General features: G+C 38.1%; 1 protein-coding gene across 3 annotated transcripts in view; it reads left to right on the top strand.

Moving 5' to 3' along the window:
- KLF8 (KLF transcription factor 8) overlaps positions 1-23,690 on the top strand; it is a 234,023-nt gene that overhangs the window by 129,067 nt on the left and 81,266 nt on the right. For all 3 annotated transcript variants that reach the window (XM_070464618.1, XM_020870388.2, XM_070464619.1), the window contains exon 3: positions 20,570-21,134. In XM_070464618.1, the coding sequence (XP_070320719.1) occupies positions 20,570-21,134 (565 nt within the window). The remainder of the gene's footprint in view (positions 1-20,569; positions 21,135-23,690) is intronic.

Genomic DNA, 23,690 nt, shown 5'->3' on the forward strand with positions numbered 1-23,690 from the left:
TACTTTGTCAACAAAGTTTTTTTTCCAGTAGTCATGTATGGATGTGAGAGTTGGACTATAAAGAAAGCTGAGCACCAAAGAATTGGTGCTTTTGAACTGTGGTGTTAGAGAAGACTCTTGAGAGTCCCTTGGACAGCAAGGAGATCCAACCAGTCCACCCTAAAGGAGATCAGACCTGTGTATTCATTGGAAGGCTGATGTTGAAGCTGAAACTCCAATACTTTGGCCACCCAATGGGAAGAGCTGACTCATTTGAAAAGATCTTGATGCTGGGAAAGATTGAGGACAGGAGGAGAAAGGGGACGACAGAGGATGAGATTGTTGGATGGCATCACTGACTCAATGGACATAATTTGGGTAAACTCTGGGAGATGGTGATGGACAGGGAGGCCTGGATGCTACCATTCATGAGGTCACAGAGAGTCGGACATGACTGAGTGACTGAACTGGCTGATGGCAACTGTAGTTTTAGTTTTTTGAGGAACCTCCATATTGTTTTCCATAGTGACTGCATCAATTTACACTCCTAAAACCAGTGTAGAAGGGTTTCCTTTCCTCCATACCCCAGAGAGAGAAAGACTTTAAATAATTGGCTAACATGATTATGGAATTCTAGTGAATCCAAACTCTGTTGGGGTAGACTGGCAAGCTGGAGAGCCATAGAAGAGTTATTTTATCAGTTCAGTTCAGTTCAGTTCAGTCGCTCAGTCATGTCCGACTCTTTGCGACCCCATGAATCACAGCACGCCAGGCCTCCCTGTCCATCACCAACTCCCGGAGTTTACTCAAACTCATGTCCATCGAGTCAGTGATGCCATCCAGCCATCTCATCCTCTGTCGTCCCCTTCTCCTCCTGCCCCCAATCCCTCCCAGCATCAGGGTCTTTTCCAATGAGTCAACTCTTTGCATGAGGTGGCCAAACTCCACATGAGCTGGAGTTTCAGCTTCAGTATCAGTCCTTCCAATGAATACCCAGGACCGATCTCCTCTAGGATGGACTGGTTGGATCTCCTTGCAGTCCAAGCAACTCTCAAGAGTCTTCTCCAACACGACAGTTCATCAAAAGGCAGACTGCTGGAAGAATTTGTTCTTCCTTGGAGGAGATCATTATTTATTAAAGCCTTCATGTGATTGGATGAGGCCAAATCACACTATGAAGGATAATCTGTTTTGTTCAAAGTTCAGTGATTTTAATATTAATCTCAGTTTGGTACAGTCTCTCAGTCATGTCCACCTCTGCAACCCCATGGACTGCAGCACGCCAGGCCTTACTGTCCATTATCAACTCCTGGAGCTTGGTTCAAACTCATGTCCATTGAGTCGGTGATGCCATCCAACCATCTCATCCTCTGTTGTTCTCCTTCTCCTCCTGCCTTAATCTCACCCTCCCCCAAAAAAAGAAGAAAAGAAAAAACTTCACGGAAGCATTAAGAATAATGTTTGACCAAATATCTGGACACCTGGCCCAGCCAAGTTGACACATAAAATGAACCATCACAGATAGGTATTCTTGATGTTCCTATTTTACAGATAAGAAAGTTGTGACCTTGGGCACTCCCAGAACAATGATTCAGAACAGATTATCTGGTTTTTACAGCTAATCATTCTGTGTTAGATGTGGAATTTCCATTCTGCTCAAGGTTGAGTTCTAAAGTCATTGCATAAGTGAAAACCAAATACAGTCAAATTATCCTTGAAAATCCCTTAAATTGCCTGTAAAATTGAGTATACAGTTTTGTTTAGCCAGAACTGATCTGTTTCTTTAATTAAGTCACCCTGTAAATTATCTGGCTGACACTTGGAAATCACAATTTAGAAAAAAATTGTTTTTTACATTAAATGCTTTGTTTTTGGTGTACAATTGAATTTGTTTGTTATATGGTTCATATGGATGAGACTTCCTTGTACTATTTTAATGACATTAAACTCAATATTCCTGAGTTCCCAGGTGGAGCTAGTGGTGAAGAATCTGCCTGCCAAAGCAAGAGATGCAAGAGATGTGGGTTTGATCCTGAGTCCGGAAGATCCCGGAGAGTAGGAAATGGCAACCTGCTCCAGTATTCTTGCCTGGAAAATTCCATGGGCAGTGGAGCCTGGTGGGCTACAGTTCCTGGGTTGCAAAGAGTCAGGCACCACTGAGAACACGCACACAAACCCAATATAGTGTCCTATTTGCCTTACTTGTAGCTGTTGCCATTTAGAAACTATTAGCACATCAAAAGTTGCTAATTGTTACAAAACTTCTGCTGGCTGCTGGTGCTTTGTCATAGTAATTACTAACAGGAAGCTGAGTATAAGTGTTAGATAAAAATCTATTAAATTCATAATAAAATATTATATTCAATGAAATATTGTCAAGCATACATAGCTCCCTTATTTTGAAATCTCAGTACACCTAAGCACAATTCCAAAAATGTTCTTCCATGCAATAAGTATACTAAGGTTCCAGAATTTGAGGTCACTTTGAAACTGATGCAATGTATAGAAAATTCTGGACGGTGGATAATCTCAGCATTTTTTTTGTTTGTTTCTTTCTTTTTTTTTTTTTTTTTTTTAAATTTTTATTAGTTGGAGGCTAATTACTTTACATCATTACAGTAGTTTTTGTTATACATTGATATGAATTAGCCATGGATTTACATGTATTCCCCATCCCAGTGTTTGTTTCTTTCTTTACATTTCCAAGATATCTTGCTTTTAGTGAAGTCAGAGTATTTGTGGTACTTGGCCACAGAATACTAACCATGTCCCAAGCCCAGAAAATGTGTTCTATAACAGTGCAATGCTGGCAGCATCCTAGTCAACAGAAGCCTCCTAGTTTGCTTCTTTATGATTTTTTTATGTCATGAGGTAGGATTGGTGCCTCAGTACACACAACTTGCTTTCTCTTGAATTCATACATCACTGTGCCATATAATGAATGAGCACTTGCTTGTCACATTCCATTTGTTGAAAGTTTCTGATTATTTCCCAGAGGTAGGATTTCTTGGACAAAGTGTGTGAACAGATCTAAGGTTCATGTTGTATCATACATATATTCCCCTTCCAAATTAATATAGTTAACATTCTCACATAACATTCTCTCTTAATATAGTTAATATTCTCACATAGTTGCATATATTTTCTCTCTTTCTCAGGCCCTCTGTGTTTCTCTCCCTCTCTTTTTCTCATTTCTTTCTTTGAAAGTAACATACCAAGAAACTTCGAGCCTAAATAATTGAACAGGCATCATTTATAAATAATGACATTCTCCTATATGATTACATCAGCAGTAATACATTTGAGAAAATTAACAGTATTTATATAATACTATCTAATTGGGTCATATATGTTTCAGTGGTTCTCAGTGACACCTTTTATTTCTGCCTTGAAATGTGCTTCAATCAGCAGGTTTAATTTGCCAAATCCCACACTTTCTATAGGGCCCCAATTCCATTTTCATCTCTTCCATAAAACTTTCACTGATAACCCCAACTCTCACTAATCTCTAGTGTCCTGAGCTCCTGGAGTACCAATTTATCTGTATCAATCACTCATGTGGCTCTGTTTATTACTTGTTTTCCAATTGTCAGCTGCTTCATGTAAGTATCTCTTGTTTACACAGTGATATTGTCTCCCAAACTTCAATTATTTATGTACAACCTTCACAATTTCTGCCATATCCTTATCAATAATATTACTTACTTACATTAAAATATTAGATCAGTTGAAAATAAGTACTTATATTAGTTTTGTCCTAAACAATTTGGAGAATTTTGGTTTGATGTGGGCTGTTAGTTTCATAGGGATTCCTCAACAAATTACTGCAAATTGGGTAGCTTAAAACAACAGAAATTTACAGTTTTAGAGTATATAATTTCAAAACCAAGGTGTTGTAAGTCCTTGAACCATCCCAAGGCTCTAGGAGAGAATCTGTTCCTTGTCTTTTCCACCTTCTGGTGGATGCAGGTGTTCTTTGACTTGTGGCCTCAGCACTCTAATGTCCATATTCTTCTTCATATTGATTTCTTCTCTGAGTCTCTGTGTGTGTCTTCTCTGTGTGCCTTTTATAAAAATATTTGTTATTGAATTTAAGGCCTACCCAAATAATCTAGGAGAATCTCCTAACCTGAGTATTGGGACATGAACATATCTTTTGAGGGGAACACCATTAAGCACACTGCAATGCATTACATATTTATTTTTCTAATATGTAATAAATATATAGCTACTTAAATAAAGTAATTTTTCTATTTGAAAACAATATCTGGTGCTTTGAGAAAGAAAAAATATTTCATTCTTTTATCAATACACATATACACATATACATACACTAATACACATATACACACACATGCATGTATACATATGTACATACCTACATATGTACATTTCTAACCTCATTTTGCCTGGATGTAGCTGCTACTATACTTGATACTTTCTCCCAGCCCCTTATGGTTACCTGTTTTATTAATTTGCGCAAATTGATGAATTCTTTTGTCTTATAATGCTTCATTTTCTGGTGCTATTATGATGGTGGGAATTAAAATTTGAGATCCAAGTTTAGATTAGGTCTAACTTTCTAATAATATCCAACTCCATCCACCTCTCCTTTCTCTAATACCCAAATACTTGATGTCCTTATTAGAAAAGGTTTGAACATTCAGAGGGTTAAAGTGACTTTTTACTTAAGCAGTGAATGTGCTCATGTATGTGTATATGTGCATACATGTGTACTTGGGCATGAAAATGGTTAGTCTAAACCCAGAGCAAAGCTAGAAGGGACTTGTGTACAAAAGCAGCTTTCTTCTTTCTGTTTGGGAGCAGCCTGAGTTTTATTTCATTACCTGACAATATCCTTTTCTCTCCTTTCCACCTGCTGTCTTACCTGGAGTATTTTATTCTTTCATTTTCTTTCTAGCCATGCCTTCCCACTTACAAACTGTAACTCAGAGCTGTCTTAAGCAGTTGATTTCTCTGACCCTCCACTTCCCAAGGCCTGTCTATCCTCATCAAATGCTCAAGAGCTTAAATATTTGTGAAATTGACTACCTTTTTCTGGGTTTCTTTCTAGAATTGAAGGTGCTAGGTGTCTTTATCCATCCTCTTTGGTACTATATCAATAAATAACTTTTTTATTGACTCAGATTGGCTTAAAGTCTGATTACAATTCTAAACATTTGAGGGAAAGGACTGTGAAAATTAAAACTTCTCTGAAAATTACCCCCAAGTGTCTGTTCTTTTTTTCATACCTAACTTTCTTCACTGGACTTCACAAGTGGCTCAAATGATAAAGAATCTGCCTGCCAATGCAGGAGATGCAGGTTTGATCCTTGGGTCAGGAAGATCCCCTGGAGTAGGAAATGGCAACCCACTCCAGTATTCTTGTTGGGATAATCACATGGATAGCGGAGCCTGGAGTGCTAAAGTCCATGAGGTAGCAGTCAGACATGACTGAAATGACTGAGCATACACACACACAGTCTTTTTCATATGCTCAGAAATATTAGAAAGCTGCAGCTTGAAGTTTTAAAGTCATGAATGGGTAAAGTATTTTCTCTCTTTGAAAAGTGATACTGACTGGTGGTGGTGGTTTAGTCGCTAAGTCATGTTCGACTCTTGTGACCCCATGGACTGTAGCCCACCAGGCTCCTCTGTCCATGGGATTTTCCAGGCAGGAATACTGGAGTGGGTTGCCATTTCCTTCTCCAGGGGATCTTCCCAACCCAGGAATCGAACCCAGGTCTCCTGCTTTGCAGGCAGATTTTTTACCGACTGAGCTATGAGGGAAGCCACTTCCCTCATATGATACTGACTATAGAATACTTAAAACCTGGTCATCACACAATACTGAAGATTAAAAGAGGTGATTTAAAGAGAAAAATCCGACAACACAGCTTTAGATCAATTCTCAGATGAACTTTCAAAGCTGTGGTCATTGTATTCAGTGAAAAGTAGAATGGGGAATCATCTTAGTGATAAGTCTTAAAAATATCTGAAAATCTGAGACTGAAAACAAATTCACTTCTTATGTTAAATCTTTCTCAGAACCTTTAAGTATAGTATGCTGTGTATAAGGAGAAGATACGGCAGATAGTTGTGGTTTTTTTAAACATATGATAGTTATATTCAAAATATGAAAGAATTCAGACTTTATATTGAAATTCTTATTAAAATTATTTTGACTATATTAGAAGAATTCTCAGTGCATACAAAAAGCATTCACTATTGTAATATGTAGATATGGAATGCTTATCCTATTAAGTTTTCAGGTCATAAAGCAAGAAGCAGTAAGGTAAACCTTGAGAGCTGCTTTCAAGCACAGTCTATTTTCTTAAGAAATTATAATGCAGAATACAGTATTCACAAGCCAGAGAATCATTGCTATGGGTTGGAGTCACTTAAGCATAACAGGTACACTTGAAAATGATATGTATAGAAGAAAATATGTGATGACATACTTTGAGGAAGTTACTGTTAAAACAAAACAATCCAGATGGTCAATAAATACATGAAAATATGCTCAGCATCATTCATTATTAGAGAAATGCAAATCAAAGCTACAGTGAGGTCACCTCACACCAGTCAAATGGCCATCATCAAAAAATCTATAAACAATAAATGCTGGAGAGGGGCTGGAATAAAGGGAACCATCCTACACATTGGTGGGAATGTAAACTGATACAGCCATTATGGAGAACAGTATGGAGATTCCTTAAAAAACTAGGAATAGAACTACCATATGACCCAACAATCCCACTACTGGGCATATACCCTGAGAAAACCATAATTGAAAAAGACACATGTACCCCAGTGTTCATAGCAGCACTATTTACAATAGCCAGGACATGGAAGCAACCTAGATGTCCATCAACAGATGAATGGATAAAGAAGTTGTGGTACATATATGCAATGGAATATTACTCAACCATAAAAAGGGATGCATTTGAGTCAGTTCTAGTGAGCCTGTCATTCAGAGTGAAGTTAATCTGTAAAAGAAAACAAGTATTGTATATTAACACATATGTGTAGAATCTAGAAAAATGGTATTGATGAACCTATTTGCAGGGAAGGAATGGAGATGCAGATATAGAGAATGGATTTGTGGACACAGTGAGGGAGGGAGAAAGTGGGATGAATGGAGAAAGTAGCATCAACATATATATACTATCTTGTGTAAGATGAATAGCTAGTGAGAAGTGCTATGTAGCACAGGGAGCCCAGTCTGGCATTCTGTAATGACCTGGAGGAATGGGATGGGGGAAGAGGAGAGACACTCAGGAAGGAGGGGATATATGCATAATCATGGCTGCTGATTCACATTGTTGTATGGCAGAAACCAACATAACATTGTAAAAATTTTTTTTTTAAAGCAGACAAATACCAATACAAACCAAACTAGCTTTCCAACATTTCTTTTAAAGTCTTGTGGTGATGGCAAAAGAAGAATACATGAAGCCCTATTATGTACAGGGTTTTTGTTAAGAATTGTTAGACCTCCGGGCATACTTGGTTTACAGGAGGACAACTCATGATAGTTTGCTGAAGCAGGACCTTGTAAAATCTTCTCTCATCAAGACAATAAAATTAGCCTATATGTTCTTCAAGCTCTATGCTTTCATCAGTCACTTTCCGTTTTGGATCTTCCTGAATAATGTGCTTGACAATATAGTGAAAAACTGTGGATTGAATACTAGACAAGCGTAAGGCCTTGAATTCATGGCATTATCCTGGGCAACACTCAAAGTCTAGGAGATAGCCTTTATTTAGCAAAAGATAGTACGTTGTTGAAGTAGTCTCTATTTTATATTTAACATTCAGAACTTCAGCTTCATTAGGTTTCAGGACCTAAAGCATAGAATCCAGACAGTCCCTGAAAAGTTAACTTGATCTTCCCTTAATGTATATTGTTAGGCTATTTATTTCTATATCTGTACCCACAGTCTATATACTTCTAGAAAAATGATGTTATACTTAACCTTTTCTTTTTTTGGCCATGCCCCATGGCTTGCTAAAACTCAACATTGAAAAACCTAAGATTATGGCATCTGTTCCCATCACTTCATGGCAAATAGAAAGGGAAAATGCAGAAAAGGTGACAAATTTTATTTTCTTGTGCTCCAAAATCACTGTGGATAGTGACTGCAGCCATGAAATTAAAAGACACTTGCTCCTTGGAAGGAAAGCTATGACAAACCTAGACAGTGTATTAAAAAGCAGAGACATCACTTTGCCAACAAAGGTCCATACAGTCAAAGCTATGGTTTTTCCAGTAGTTATGTACAGATGTGAGAGTTGGACCATAAAGAAGGCTGAGTGCTGCCAAAGAATTGATGCTTTCAAATTGTGGTGCTGGGGGTGACTCTTGTTAATCCCTTGGACAGCAGGGAGATCAAACTGTCAATCCTGAAGGAAATAAACCCTGAATATACATTGAAAGGGCTGATGCTGAAGCTGAAGTGCCAGTACTTTGGCCACATGATGCAAAGAGCCGACTCATTGGACAAGACCTTGATGTTGGGAAAGATTGAGGGCAGGAGGAGCAGGAGGCGACAGAGGATGAAATGGTTGAATGGCATCACTGACTCAATGGACATGAGTTTGAGCAAATTCCAGGAGATAATGAAGGACAGGGAAGCCTGGTGTGCTGCAGTCCATGGGGTTGCAAAAAGTTGGACACAACTTAGCGACTGAACAATATGGCTTGCAGAATCTTAGTTTTCCAACTAGGAATTGAACCTGGGCTCTGATAGTGAAAGTGACAAGTCCTAAACACTGCACCACCAGGGAATTTCCAGTCTAACCTCTTTGTATGCTTTCTGTTGTAACTCTTGTTTCAGTATTATTGAACCTCTGTTATCCCAGAGATTCCTGTGATTCTGCCTTTTTAATCTGGTAAGGGAGCTAGTCAGTTGAAGGGACAAGTGGGGCATATGGGAAAAATAGGAGCTTAAGTTGATTTGAGGGACTCAGAGGACAAGGAATTTTAAAGTTCAGCAGAGCCATTTTTGACAACTTCTCCATATCCTCCCCCTCCCCCCCAATAGGATTCTACTGCTTACCTTACCTAGGTGAAGTGAATCCACTCATGAGGGATGGATTACATTAGCAGCATGTCAAACAGTGGGACAAATTACAGAAGACATGTCTTAGAGGAGCAGATTGAAGCAATACATGGACCACAAACAAAGCCTGAGTTGGGATGAGGGTTTGTAAATCGAGAAATGAAAAATATAACAGAAGGAGACCGTAGATGGCTGTCTGGCTAAATACTATAGGTAAAAATGTGGCTAATTCTTGGTGCTTTTATTCATGCTCATCATGTTCTGATAGTATTTTAAAGGAAATCAGAATAAGAGAACACTGCCTCTTGCCCCTCATCATTCTCTGCATTTAGGCCCACGTTCTCTCTCATCTAAACTTTAAAATATCATAACCATAATATCATTATCAAGCATTTAAAAATTAACAATAATTCTTTAATATCCTCCAATATCTAGTCAATATTCAAATATATCCAATTGTATCATAAATGCCTTACCAACATTTTTCCTTATGCTCCCTTTTTGATATTTTTGAATCTTATTGATCTTATTCCTTCTTCAATCTATCTTTCATTAAGGAGCTGAATATCACAGAAATAGTTCTGCCCATGTCACTCCCTTCCTCAAAACAATTACCTGTTATTTCAGTTAGGCTTTCCTTGAACAGGACTTTCCCTTGTAGTCCAAAAATAAAGAATAATTTATTTTGTGTAAGGGATGCATTCTTGAACATCTTTAATAATTCAAAACTCCCATAACTCAAATATAATCCTGATAGAGAATGGAGTGTTGACTGGTTACTGGCTAAGTAGCACTACCATCTCCAAAGTATTCTTCAGGGTCCAGGTGTTGCCTGGCAATGGCACTACATAGTGCACAATATCCTTGATTTTTTTTTTGAAAGTATAGTTGATTTACAATATTATATAATGTCAGGTGTACAGCATAGTGATTCAGTGTTTTTACATATTATACTCCATTAGAAGTTATTATAAGATAATAGCTATAATTTCCTGTACTGTACAATATATCCTTTTTGCTTAACTATTTTATACATAGTAGCTTGTGTCTTTTAATCCCTTACCCCTAGTTTGTCTACCCAACTTTGGTAGCCCCTTTTTTTTTTTCTATATCTGTGAATCTCTTTTTGGTCTGCATAAACATTTGCCTGTATTATTATTATTACTAGTTGGCTGTGCCACATGGCTTGCAGGACCTAGTTCCCCAATCAGGGATTGAACTCACATTGAAACCACCAAGTCCTAACCATTTGACCACAAGAGATTTCCCTATAATTTTTTTAAGATTCTATGTATGTGATATCATACAGTATCTTTCCTTTTTTAATTAAATTTAAATGAAGGATAAATATGTTACAATATTGTATTGATTTCTGCCATACATCAACATGAATCAGCCATAGGTATACATATGTCCCCTCCCTCTTGAACCTCCCTCCTATCTCCCATCCATCCCACCTCTCTAGGTTGTCTCAGAGCACTGGGTTTGAGCTCCCTGCATCATACAGCAAATTCCCACTGGCTATCTATTTTACATATGGTAATGTATATGTTTCCATGCTACTCTCTCAATTTGTCCCACCCTCTCCTTCCCCACTGTGTCCACAAGTCTGTTCTTTATGTCTGCATCTCCATTGCTACAATGCAAATAGGTTTCTCAAAACCATCTTTCAAAATTCCATATATATGCATTAATATGCAATATTTGTTTTTCTTTTTCTGACTTGCTTCACTCTATATGGGAGAAGGAAATGGCAACCCACTCCAGTATTCTTGCCTAGAGAATCCCGTGGACAGAGGAGCCTGGTGGGCTGCTGTCCATAGGGTCACACAGAGTCAGACACGACTGAAGCGACTTAGCATGCATGCATGCATTGGAGAAGGAAATGGCAACCCACTCCAGTACTCTTGCCTGGAGAATCCCAGGGACAAAAGCCTGGTGGGTTGCCATCTATTTGCTTGCACAGAGTTGGACATGACTGAAGGGACTTAGCAGCAGCAGCAGCAGTCACTCTATATAATAGGCTCTAGGTTCATCCACCTCATTAGAACTGACTCAAATGTGTTCCTTTTTATGGCTGAGTAATATTCCATTGTATATATGTACCACAACTTCTTTATCCATTCATCTGTTGATGGACATCTAGGTTGCTTCCATGTCCTGGCTATTGTAAATATGCTACTATGAACATTAGGATACATGTGTCTTTTTCAGTTATGGTTTTCTCAGGGTATATGCCCAGTAGTGGGGTTTTCTGGGTCATATGGTAATTTTATTCCTAGGCTTTAAACTTCATAATGTTCTCCATAGTGGTTGTATCAATTTATTTTCCCACAGAGAGGGCAAGAGGGTACGCTTTTCTTCACAACTTTTCCAGCATTTGTTGTTTATAGATTTTTTGATGATGGCCATTCTGATGTGTGAGGTGATACCTCATGTACTTTTGATTTGCCTTTCTCTAATAATGAGTGATGCTGAGCATCTTTTCATGTGTTTATTAGCCATCTGTATGTCTTCTTTGGAGAAATGTCTGTTTAGTCTTTTGCCCACTTTTTGATTGGGTTGTTTGTTTTTCTGGTATTGAGCTGCATGAGCTGCTTGTATATTTTGGAGATTAATCCTTTGTCAGTTGTTTCATTTGCTATTATTTTCTCCCATTCTGAAGGTTGTCTTTCCCCTTTGTTTATCATTTCATTTGCTGTGCAAAAGCTTTTAATTTTAATTAAGTCCCATTTGCTTTTTTGTTTTTATTTCCATTACTCTAGGAAGTGGGTCATAGAGGATCTTGCTGTGATTTATGTCAGAGAGCATTCTGCCTATGTTTTCTAAGAGTTTTATAGTTTCTGGTCTTATGTTTAGGTCTTTAATCCATTTTGAGTTTATTTTTGTTTATGGTGTTAGAAAGTGTTCTAATTTCATTCTTTTACACATAGTTGACCAGTTTTCCCAGCACCACTTGTTGAAGAGAACTGTCTTTTCTCCATTGTATATTTTTGCTTCCTTTGTCAAAGATAAGGTGTCATAGGTGCATGGGTTTCTCTCTCAGCTTTCTATTTTATTCCACTGATCTGTATTTATCTTTGTGAGTCAGATCATACTATCTTGATGACTGTAGCTTTGCAGTATAGTCTGAAGTCAGGAAGGTTGATTCCTCCAATTCCATTCTTCTTTCTCAAGACTGCTTTCACTATTCAGGGTCTAGTGTGTTTCTATACAAATTGTGAAATTATTTGTTCTAGTACTATGAAAAAGACTGTTGGTAGTTTGATAGGGATTGTGTTGAATCTGCAGATTGCTTTGGATAGTATAATCGTTTTTACTCTATTGATTCTTCCAATCCAAGAACATGGTATATCTCTCTGTTTGTATCATCTTTGATTTCTTTCATCAGTGTCTTATAGTTTTCTGCATACAGATCTTCAGGCAAATTTATTCCTAAGCATTTTATTCTTTTCATTGCAGTGATGAATAGGATTGCTTTCTTAATTTCTCTTTCTGATTTTTCATTGTCAGTGTATAGGAATGCAAGGGATTTCTGTGTATTAATTTTATATCCTGTGACTTTACTATGTTCATTGACTAGCTCTAGTAATTTTTTGGTGGCCTTTTTAGGATTTTTTAATGGACAGAATCATATCATTTGCAAACAATTTTACTTCTTCTTTTCCGATGTGGATTCCTTTTATTTTTCTTCTCTGACTGCTGTAGCTAGGACTTCCAAAACTATGTTGAATAATAGTGGTAAGAGTACACACCCTTGTCTTGTTCCTGATTTTAGAGGAAATGCTTTCAGTTTTTCACCATTGAGAATAATGTTTGCTGTGGGTTTGTGGTATATGGCCTTTATTATGTTGAGGTATGTTCCTTCTATGCCTACTTTCTGGAGACTATTTTTTTTTTATTTTATCATAGATGCATGTTGAGTGTTGTTGAAAATTTCCCAGCATCTATTTAAATGATCATATGGTTTTTATATTTCAATTTGTTAATATGGTGTATCACATTGTTTGATTTTCATATATTGAAGAATCCTTGCATCTCTGGATAAACCTACTTGATCATGGTATATCTTTTTTATGTGTTGTTGGATTCTGTTTGCTTGAATTTTGTTGTGGATTTTTGCATTTGCCTTCATTAGTGATATTGATCTGTTATTTTCTTTTTTGTGGCATCTTTGTCTGGTTTTGATATCAGGGTGATGGTGGCCTCATAGAGTGAGTTTGGGAGTTTTCCTCCAGTGTAATTCTGGAAGAGTTTGAGTAGGATAGATGTTAGCTCTTCTCTAAATTTTTGGTAGAATTCACCTGTGAAGCCATCTGGTCCTGGGTTTTTGTTTGTTGGAAGATTTTTTATTACAGTTTCAATTTCTGTGCTTGTGATTGGTTTGTTCATATTTTTTGTTTCTTCCTGGTTCAGTTTTGGAAGGTAAACTTTTATAAGAATTTTTCATTTCTTCGAAGTTGTCAATTTTATTAACATATAGTTGCTCATAGTAGTCTCTTATGATCCTTTGTATTTCTGTGTGGTGTCTGTTGTAACTTCTCCTTTTTCATTTCTAATTTTATTGATTTGAGTCTTCTCCCTTTTTTCCTTGATGAGTCTGGATAATAGTTTGTCCCTTTCTTTATCTTCTCAAAGAAACAACTTTTAGCTTATTGATCACAATAGTCTTATTCAAGCCCTTTTCATTTATTTCTGCTACGATGTTTATGATTTATTTCATTTTACTAAATCTGGGATTTTTTTGTCCTTATTCTAGTTTCTTTAGGTGTAAAGTTAGGTTGTTTATTTGATGTTTCTCTTGTTTCTTGAGGTAGGCTTGTATTGCTATGAACTTTCCTCTTAGCACTGCTTTTACTGAATCCCATAGGTTTGAGATTGTTGTGTTTTCATTGTTATTTGTTTCTAGGCTTGTTTTGATTTTCTTTTCTATATCTTCAGTGATGTGTTTATTCAGAAGCATGTTGTTTAGTTTCCATGTTTTTGTGTTTTTTATATTTTTTTCCTATAGTTGATATGTAATCTTGTAGCATTGTGATCAGAAAGAATGCTTAAAGTGATTTCAATTAAAAAAAAATTCACCAAGGCTTAATTTGTGACCCAGTATATGATCTATCCTGGAGAATGTTCCATGTGCACCTGAAGAAAAGGTGAAATCTAATGTATTTGGATGAAATTCTTTGTAGATATCAATTAGGTCCAACATGTCTAATGTACCATTAAAGCTTGTATTCCTTATTAATTTTCTGTCTGGACAATCTGTCCATTGGTGTGTGGGGTACTAAAGTCAACCACTATCATTGTGTTACTGTCTATTTCCCCTTTAATAGTTGTTATCATTTGCCTTATGTATTGAGGTGTTCTTATCTTGGGTGCATATATATTCATAATTGTTATATTATTGTTTTATCTTCTTTGATTGATTATGTAGTGTCCATTGTCTCTTGTAGCAGCCTTTGTTTTAAAGTCTATTTTATCTGATTATTGCTACTTCCATTTTTTTTTAAATTTTTATTTCCAGGGAATAACTTTTTCCGGCTGCTCACTTTCAGTCTGTATGTGTCCCTAGTTCTGAGGTCAGTCTCTTGTAGACAGCATATATAGAGGTCTTGTTTCTGTATCCGTTCAGTCACTCTGGGCCTTTTGGTTAGAACATTTAGTCCATTTACATTTAAGTTAATTATAGATATATATGATCTCATTGGAAGTGAAATGAAAGTCACTCAGTCATGTCTGACTCTTTGCGACCACATGTACTACTATACAGTCCATGGACTTCTCCAGACCAGAGTGCTGGAGTGGGTAGCCTTTCCCTTCTCTAGGAGATCTTCCCACCCCAGGGATCAAACTCAGGTCTCCCGCACTTCAGGCAGATCTTTACTAGCTGAGCCACAAGGGAAGCCCAAGAATACTGGAGTCTGTAGCTTATCCCTTCTCCAGCAGAGGTTCCTGGCACAGGAATCAAACCAGGATCTCCTGCATTGCAGGAGGATTCTTTACCAAGTGAGCTATCAGGGAAGCCAATATGATCTCATTACCATTTACTTCATTGTTTTGGGTTTGTTTTCATAGGCCTTTACTTTTTCTTTTGTTTCCTATCTAGAGCCATTCGTTTAGCATTTGTTGCAATGCTGGTTTGGTGGTGCTGGAATTCTCTTAACTTTTACATGTCTGTAATGCTTTTGATTTATCCTTCAAATCTGAATGAGATCCTTGCTTCATAGAGTAATCTTGGTTGTGGATTTTTTATTTTCATCACTTTAAGTATATCCTGCCACTCCCTTCTGGCCTGCAGAGTTTCTGTTGAAAGATCAGCTGTTAGCCTTATGGGGATCCCCTTGTATGTTATTTGTTGCTTTTCCCTTGCTGCTTTTAATATTTGTTCTTTGTGTTTAATTTTTGTTAGTTTGATTAATATGTGTCTTGGTGTATTTCTCCTGGGTTTATCCTGTACGGGCCTCTCTTGGGTTACTGGACTTGGGTGGCTATTTCCTTTCCCATGTTAGGGATGCTTTTCACTATAATCTCCTCAAATATTTTCTCATACCCTTTCTTTTTGTCAACTTCTTCTGAGACTCCTGTAATCCAAATGTTGGTGCACTTAATGTTGTCCCAGAAGTCTCTGAGACTGTCTTATTTCTTTTTATTATTTTTTCTTTATTATGCTCTGCTTCAGTTATTTCCAGCATTCTATCTTCCAGCTCACTTATCTGTTCTTCTACCTCAGTTATTCTGCTATTGGTTCCCTCTAGTGTATTTTTAATCTCAGTTATTGTGTTATTCAGGCTTCCCAGGTGGCACTAGTGGTAAAGAACCCGCTTGCCAATGCAGGAGATGTAAGATACAGGGTTTGATCCCTGCATCAGGAAGATCTCCTGGAAGAGGGCATGACAACCAACTCCAGTATTCTTGCCTGGAGAATCCCATGGACACAGGAACCTGGCAGGCTACAGTCCATAGGGTCACAAAAATTTCAGACATGACTGAAGTGACCTAGCATGCAAGCATGGGTTCTGTTGTTCATTGCTGATTATCTATTCTTTAATTTTTCTAGGTCCTTGTTAAACATTTCTTTTTATCTTCTCAATCTATGCCTCCAGGATATTTATCTGTGCCTCCGTTTTATTTCTAACATTTCACATCATCTTTACTATCATTACTCTGAATTATTTTCCAAGTAGACTGCCTATTTCCTCCTCATTTGTTTGGTCATGTGGCTTTTTACCATATTTATTCATTTGCTGCATGTTTCTCTGTCTTTCATGTTTTTCAGTTTACTGTGTTGGGATCTCCTTTCTTCCGGGTAGAAAGTCTTACTTTCTCTTAATGGAGTCTTCCCCCTTTGGGTTGGATTGGGCTAGTGCCTTGTGAAGGTTTCCTGGTTGGAGGGACTTGTACTGTATTCTGGTGGATGTAGCTGGATCTTGCCTCTCTGAAGGGCAGTGCTATGTCCAGTAGTGTGTTTTGGGGTGGCTATTGGCTTGGTGTGACTTTGGGTAGCTTTTCTGCTAGTAAGCAGGTTTGTGTTTCTGTTTTGCTAAAAGTTTTATGTGAAGCATCTGGTACTGGAGCTTGTTGGCTTTTGAGTGGGACTTGATCTTAGTGTTGAGACAGAGGCTTTATGGAGAGCTCTCACCCATTAATGTTTCATGGGATCAAGATTTCCTGGTGGTCTAAAGTTCTGGACTTAGTCTTCCCATCTCAGTGGTTCAGGGCTGACTGCTTACTTTAGCACCAAGACATCATAGGCCACACAGCATAGAAGACAAAACCCCAAGTCTGATGTGCAAAGCAACACTCAACAGCCAAGAACACCCAAAGAAACTCAAATACATACAAAGAGAAGTGAATGAGGAAAAAGGGGGGAAAAGGATAAAAATGATCAAAACAGAAGAGAGCAATCAAGCCAATAAACAAATGTCTGAATGAAAATGAACACTAAAAACTAGACTAGCAAATATACAAAATAAAAAGCATGGAAAAACTGCAATATAACTTAAAAGTACTGTACAAATAGAAAAAAAATAATGTTTATTTAAAAATAGGATGTTTTTGAAAAAGAAAATACTAGGTTATAAAAAAATAAAATAAAATGAATAATATAGAAAAAAACATTAGAACAATAAGAAAGAGAGAAAAAAGATAAACACATATAGAGAGTGGTAGTAAGAAAAATGTCCTCATGATTCCTCTGTTTTCTTCTTTACACAGTGTGCTCCAGTCAATTTGCCTACTCAGAAAATCCTCCCGATATTTTTAGAAAGGTCTCTGGACCTGTGGTGGTCAATGTGGGGTCAGCTCAATCTCAGATCTTGCCCTATTCAAGGTTTTACTTGTTCCCCAAATCCACAGTTGCCCCTAAAGCCCACAAGCGTGTGTGCTAAGTTGCTTCAGTCGTGTCCAACTCTTTGTGACCCTGTGGACTGTAGCCCTCCAGGCTCCTCTGTCCATGGGATTCTCCAGGTAAGAATACTGGAGTGGGTTACCATGCCCTCCTTCAGGGGATCTTCCAACCCAGGGATTAAATCTGTGGCTCCTGCGTTGCAGACAGATTCTTTATTGCTGAGCACAAGGGAAGCCCCTAAAGGCCACAGTCTCAGTCAAATTGGGAGATTTAATCTGCTGTACATGTGACTACCGGAGCAATTTCCCCTTCTCTCCTTTGCCTGAGTGGCCCCTGGTACTTTGCCTTTGTTTTAGGCCCACCTATGCTTGTAGGCTGTCCTCTGGTGTCTGTTCTCTGCCCAGACACGAGGGGCGAAAGTAGAAGCTTTTTAGGGCTTACTTCCTTAGTTAGGCTGAGGAGAGGAAGGGGTATAGCAGACACAGTTGGGGTGTGTGGACAGTGCCTGCTGTGGCCAAGACCTGAAGGACATCACCATAGTCTGAGGCAGACCATGTACTTCCCCAGAGGAGTTGGCCTTGCATTGTGGGTCCCTCAGAGCTAAGCAGCTCAGGCCTCCAGGAAGATGTGGGCAGTGACCTGTGCCTGCTCATAGCTTGACCCCAGCTTGAGCCTGAGGTCAAGACTGTAGTGGCCTCCGTCTTCCACCTATGACACTTGTGCTAGCTCTTCTACCTTTGGATTCTCAGACCGCAGCCAGCTCATCCCCCTAATGAATTCACAAATCCAGGGTCCTGTCACAAATGTAGGTGTTAGAATATTCTTGCAGCAATGATCTCTTGCCTCTCTGAGAGGCCCAGTCTTTTCCCTGGACTCCCTCAGCTGTGTCATACTAGCCCCCCCAGAGTATCTTCATGGCAGTCAACCCCCATCCTCTCCCTGGGGTCCAACCCCAGAAGCCTGAACCTCAGCACCTAGCCCTCACTCTCTGAAAGTGTGGGTGTGTAAGCAGCTTCTTGGCTGGGAAATGCTGTTCAGCAACGATCTCCATGGTGAATTTTTTCCATTTTGCCTTCTGAGCACCTGTTGCTATGTTCCTCTCTGAGGTTGTAAAGTGCCCCCCCCCAATCCCACCCATAAAGGTATTTCCAGGTGTGCAGAAACTTTTGCTCCTTCATGACTCCCTCCCAAAGGCACAGATCCCCATCCCGAAGTCCTTTGTCTCTTTTTTATCTTTATGTTTTGAAATACATTCCTTGGAGATTGGCTTGCCTTTTTGGAAGTCTGGGTTCTTCTGCCAGCATTCAGAAGGTGTTCTGTAGGAGTTGTTCCACATGCAGATGTATTTTTGATGTACTTGCAGGGGGTGAAGGCAATCTCCCCATCTTATTTCTCCACCATCTTGAAAGTCTCCCTCATACAGTATCCTTTTGCACTTACTTCACTCTAGGACACTCCAAGTTGCTGCAAATGACAGAATTTCATTCTTTATGACTTAATACTCTTCCATTGTGTGTGTGTGTGTGTGTGTGTGTGTGTGTGTGTACCACATCTTCTTTATCCATTTGTCTATTGGTGGACACTTGGGTTACTTCCATATTTTTGCTGTTATAAGTAGTTCTGCTGTGAACATTGGGGCGCACATATCTCTTCAAGTCAGTGCTTTCTTTTTGTTGCTTTTTCTAGATATATACCCAGGAGTGGAATTGCTAGATCATATGATAATTCTATTTTTAATTTTTTGAGGAATCGCCATACTGTTTTCCATAGTGGCTGTACCAATTTATGTTCCCATCAACAATGTAAAAGTTTTCCCTTTTATCCACATCCTCTCCAACATTTTATTTGTAGACTTTTTGATGTTTTCCACTCTGACAGATGTGAGGTGATAACTTGTTTTTATTTGCATTTCTCTAATAATTAACAATGTTGAACATCTTTTCATGTGACTATTGGCCATCTGTATGTCTTCTTTGAAAAATGTCTATTCAAGTCTTCTACCCATTTTTTAATTGAGCATATCTTTGACCTTTGAATTCATGGAACTCTTAGAAAAATTGTAATTAGTTTGAGGTTTAATGTTATTTTATATATTACTTATAAAGCAATGGAGCTTCCCAGGTGGCACTAGTGGTAAAGAACCCACCTGCAAATGCAGGAGGCATGAGATGTGGTTTGATCACTGAGTCAGGAAGATCCCCTGGAGAAGGGCATGGCAACCCATTCCAGTATTCTTGCCTGGAGAATCCTCATGGACAGAGGAGCCTAGTGGGCTACAGTCCATAGGGTCACAAAAACTTGGACATGACTAAAGTGAGTTAGCACACAGGCATGCATAAAGTGATCATTTAATTAGTATTTTTTTAAAGCCATGCCACATGGCATGCAGGATCTCAGTTCCCTGACCAGGGATTGAACCCATACCCCCTGCATTGGAAGTGTGGAGTCTTAACCACTGGACTGCCAGGGAAGTCCCTTAATTATTATTTTCGAATTTAATAGTTACACAGTTAGATTTTGTATATGATACAATTGACTGTACTGCATCATTATTCCCTAAGCATATTATCTGTTGTTATATGTCTGTAGACGTAAAATCTCTTTCTTACCATTTCTCTGCCAACAGAACTTCTATTAATTCTCTAAGATCCATCTAAAATATCACTTCCTCTTTGAAACCTTCCCGAATCTTCTAGACAAAATGAATCATTCCCTTTTCTTTTTCTAAAATGCCTTGTTTGTATGTGCTTGTATGTGGGCTGCATCACTTACTATGGTATGACTTTTAAGTTTTTCATATTATTCTATCATTATAGTTGGTATGTTAGTATGTACTTCATGGCTATACCTTATTCATTTGTGCCCTCACTGGTCTTAAATCAGTACTTATAGTAGATACTCAGATGTGTTGATTCTAATTAATCTTGCAGAATTACTGTAAAGATTAAATGAAATAGTATAACTGCCTTATTCAGTGCCTAGTGCTGGTACTCAATAAAGTTTCCCTTCTCTTTCCTCCTCTTTTACTTTTCCTCTTTTTTCTTTTGCTTCATTTTTCTCAATTCCCTGTATATTCTGCCCATAACAAAATAATAGAGATTTCTTTCTTTCATTGCTTACATGTCTCTTCTTCAGGGTACTAACACTTTGTACCTCTCATTTGTTTATGTATTTATTTTAGGTCACTGACCCTGTTCAAATTAGAGATTCCCTTAAGGGAGCAGACAGAGATAATATGACATCTCCACCACTCCTGGATGCCAACCCCATGAAGAACCCAGCATTGTTAAATGACATCAAGATTGAGCCCCCAGAAGAACTTCTGGCTAATGATTTCAACCTGCCCCAGATGGAACCAGTTGACCTCTCCTTTCACAAGCCAAAGGCTCCTCTCCAGCCTGCCAGTATGCTGCAGTCTCCAATACGTCCTCCCAAGCCACAGCCTGCTTCCCAGACTCTTGTAGTGTCCACTTCAGCATCAGACACAGGCAGTTCAGCAAGCATCCGTACTGTTCTGACTCCAGGCTCTATCCTGGCCTCATCTCAGGGCACTGGTGGCCATCAGATCTTACATGTGATTCACACCATCCCCTCAGTCAATCTGCCAAATAAGATGGGTAGCCTGAAAGCCATCCCAGTGGTGGTGCAGTCGCTGCCCATGGTGTATACTACTTTGCCTGCAGATGGGAACCCTGCAGCCATTACAGTCCCATTAATTGGAGGAGATGGCAAAAATGTTGGATCAGGTGAGCATCAATGTGCCCCTTTGCTGAGACTTACCTACCTCCATCTATTCCCTTTTTGAATATTGTATCTCCTATTTATTTTCCAATTACTCTTGCACACAGCTTTAAGAGCAATTCTTCATAAATACTGTTTTCATCATGTTTCTTTGATGCTTACAAATGTACAATAACTCTTTTTAGCCCATGTTTCTCAAACTGTGGTATGCATATCTTTGAGTGAAATACTACATATCTTACTAGAACCTCTATATTATTTGACAGTAAGTAATTTAAATATTTTATTAAAAAGAAAAATATAATATTTGAATAATATTTTAAGATAAGACAGGAACTTCAAAAACACTTTTAGTCTTACTGAGACAACCACCCTTAGGTAGAGGATCTGTTTAGTCTCCTACGCCATTGGGAATGCTTTGGTAGAAAAGTTGAACAAGTTTCTCGCCTTACATACATAGCCAGCCTTACCTCCTTGCCTCTCCCAACACTTTAGCTTTTCTCTTCCCTCCAGGTTAAATAGTCTTCTTTGAAATTTTGCCATCTCTCCTGTGTTCCACCTCATTTGGCATCTATCATCCTTCATATTATTTTTTACATGCTTGTATCACAAGTATGTGGACATTCTTCCCAACTAAATTGTAAATTGCTAGAGGACAAGACTATCTTATGTTTCTTTGTGCATCTCCAGAAAGCACAGTGGTAGATAGAAGTTATAACAAATCATCTGATGAACAAACTTGAAATTTTGTCCAGGAGAGAGTTCATATGATGTAATGTTATCTTTTACTTAATTTTAAATAAGTTTAGAATTCAGAAAGATATGTTTATCTCCCTTTCACCACTATCCCCCAGCCATCCAGTTCCCTTCCTAGAGGAATATCTAATTTGTAATGGGACATGATGGAAGAAAAGGCTATATGCCTTTTGAAGTGATTCAAGATACTTAGCTTCACCACATCTATAGAATTACAATCAGTTTTGGATGTTCAGCTTTAGGAAAGCTTTTGGGAAATTGGATTATAGTCAGAGGAGAAAGATTAAGATGGTGAGAGGACTCAAACTCATGTCAGAGAGGAGCTGATAAATGTTTAGCATGAATTAATAAGACCAAAGGGGATATATGTAGGTAGAAATGACTAGGAACCAGATTTCAGCTCAATGTAAAAAAAAAAAAAGCTTTCTCAGAGTTTTCTACCTTTGAGATTCAATACCTTATGATCACTCCATCACTAAATGTATGATAATGAAGAACATACCAAGCATCAAATTGCTGAGACTCGGTCATGTTCTTTTGAATGAAAATGCTATTATTCACTAGTGGTTAATTGTGGTAATGATAAGTGTTCATAACAGTCTTGTTTCTGATATCTCCTAAGGGGGTTAATTAATGGGGGGAAATATGGTTATCAATTCTCATGTAGAGAGAGAGCCAAATAAAAATGGTAAAATACAATTTTTGTGTGAGAATATGATTATGTCAAGCCAGTTTGGATGGTTTTGATGAGTTCTGAATTGCCCCATAATAACCATCAGAACCATTTAAAATAAACAGAATGAATTTTAAAAGTGTTGTAGTTTCAAGCTAAGACCATTAGCATTGTGGTCTCCAAAATGCTATGCTTACACTTTGGTTGGGGGAAAAAAGGGGTGTTGCACAAAATATTTGGAGAATAAGAAGAAAGCATCAAAATTTTTATTTGTATTTTCTTACCCTTTACATGTTATTTTATTTATTTTCCATAATCTACACAGAAGTTTAGGATATAGGTACATTTAGATCATAAACACACATGCACATGCAGAGACACAGACACAGGTGCATGCTTAAAATGTTTTAGTGAATGATATACAATGTATGGAGATGACTACACTAACCAAGTACTCCCCACCCTCAACTTTATTGCCATCCTTAAGTTTTTTCTGTATAGAAATTTTGAACATTTCACTAGATCTGAGAGATGGCTGACCACCTGACTGAGTTTTGCTAGAGATCAGAAACACCAATATTTGACAATAAATACTTGAGGGCTTCTGCCAACATAGGTGAAAGGGAAGGATGCTAATATGTATCAAGCACCTACTCGACACCCATTATGTGTCCCATCTCAATGACTCATTTTCATTTAGGAACACAAAAGCCAAAGGAGATGTTCTCATCTCTGGTATGAACCTAGACATTGATCTGATGACAGCCAGGTAACTATTTAGAGTTTGATTAAACAAACACACATTGAACCTGACTTTTCAGGAGACCCTGTCTTGGGAGCTGGAGATAGAGTTGAATCATACTCAGACCATATCCTAGAGAAATCTACCATCTCACTGTCTTAGAGAAGCTCATTCTAGTGAAAATGCTCCAGAAAGCTCCTTTCTACACTTACCTCAAAGTATTTTCTGTATCCTGTTATGCTAAAATTTTAAATGTTTTTCTTTTCCTTTTGTACAAATATACTTCTTTCATCTTTGCTTTTCTTTATTTCTCTGTCTTGCTGCTACTTCTAATATTGGCCAAACTGGGAATCCTGAAAATGATTAGAGACTCATATATTTGTAGCCCAA

The sequence above is a fragment of the Odocoileus virginianus genome, unplaced genomic scaffold (assembly GCF_023699985.2).
Source record: "Odocoileus virginianus isolate 20LAN1187 ecotype Illinois unplaced genomic scaffold, Ovbor_1.2 Unplaced_Contig_35, whole genome shotgun sequence".
Taxonomy (NCBI): domain Eukaryota; kingdom Metazoa; phylum Chordata; class Mammalia; order Artiodactyla; family Cervidae; genus Odocoileus; species Odocoileus virginianus.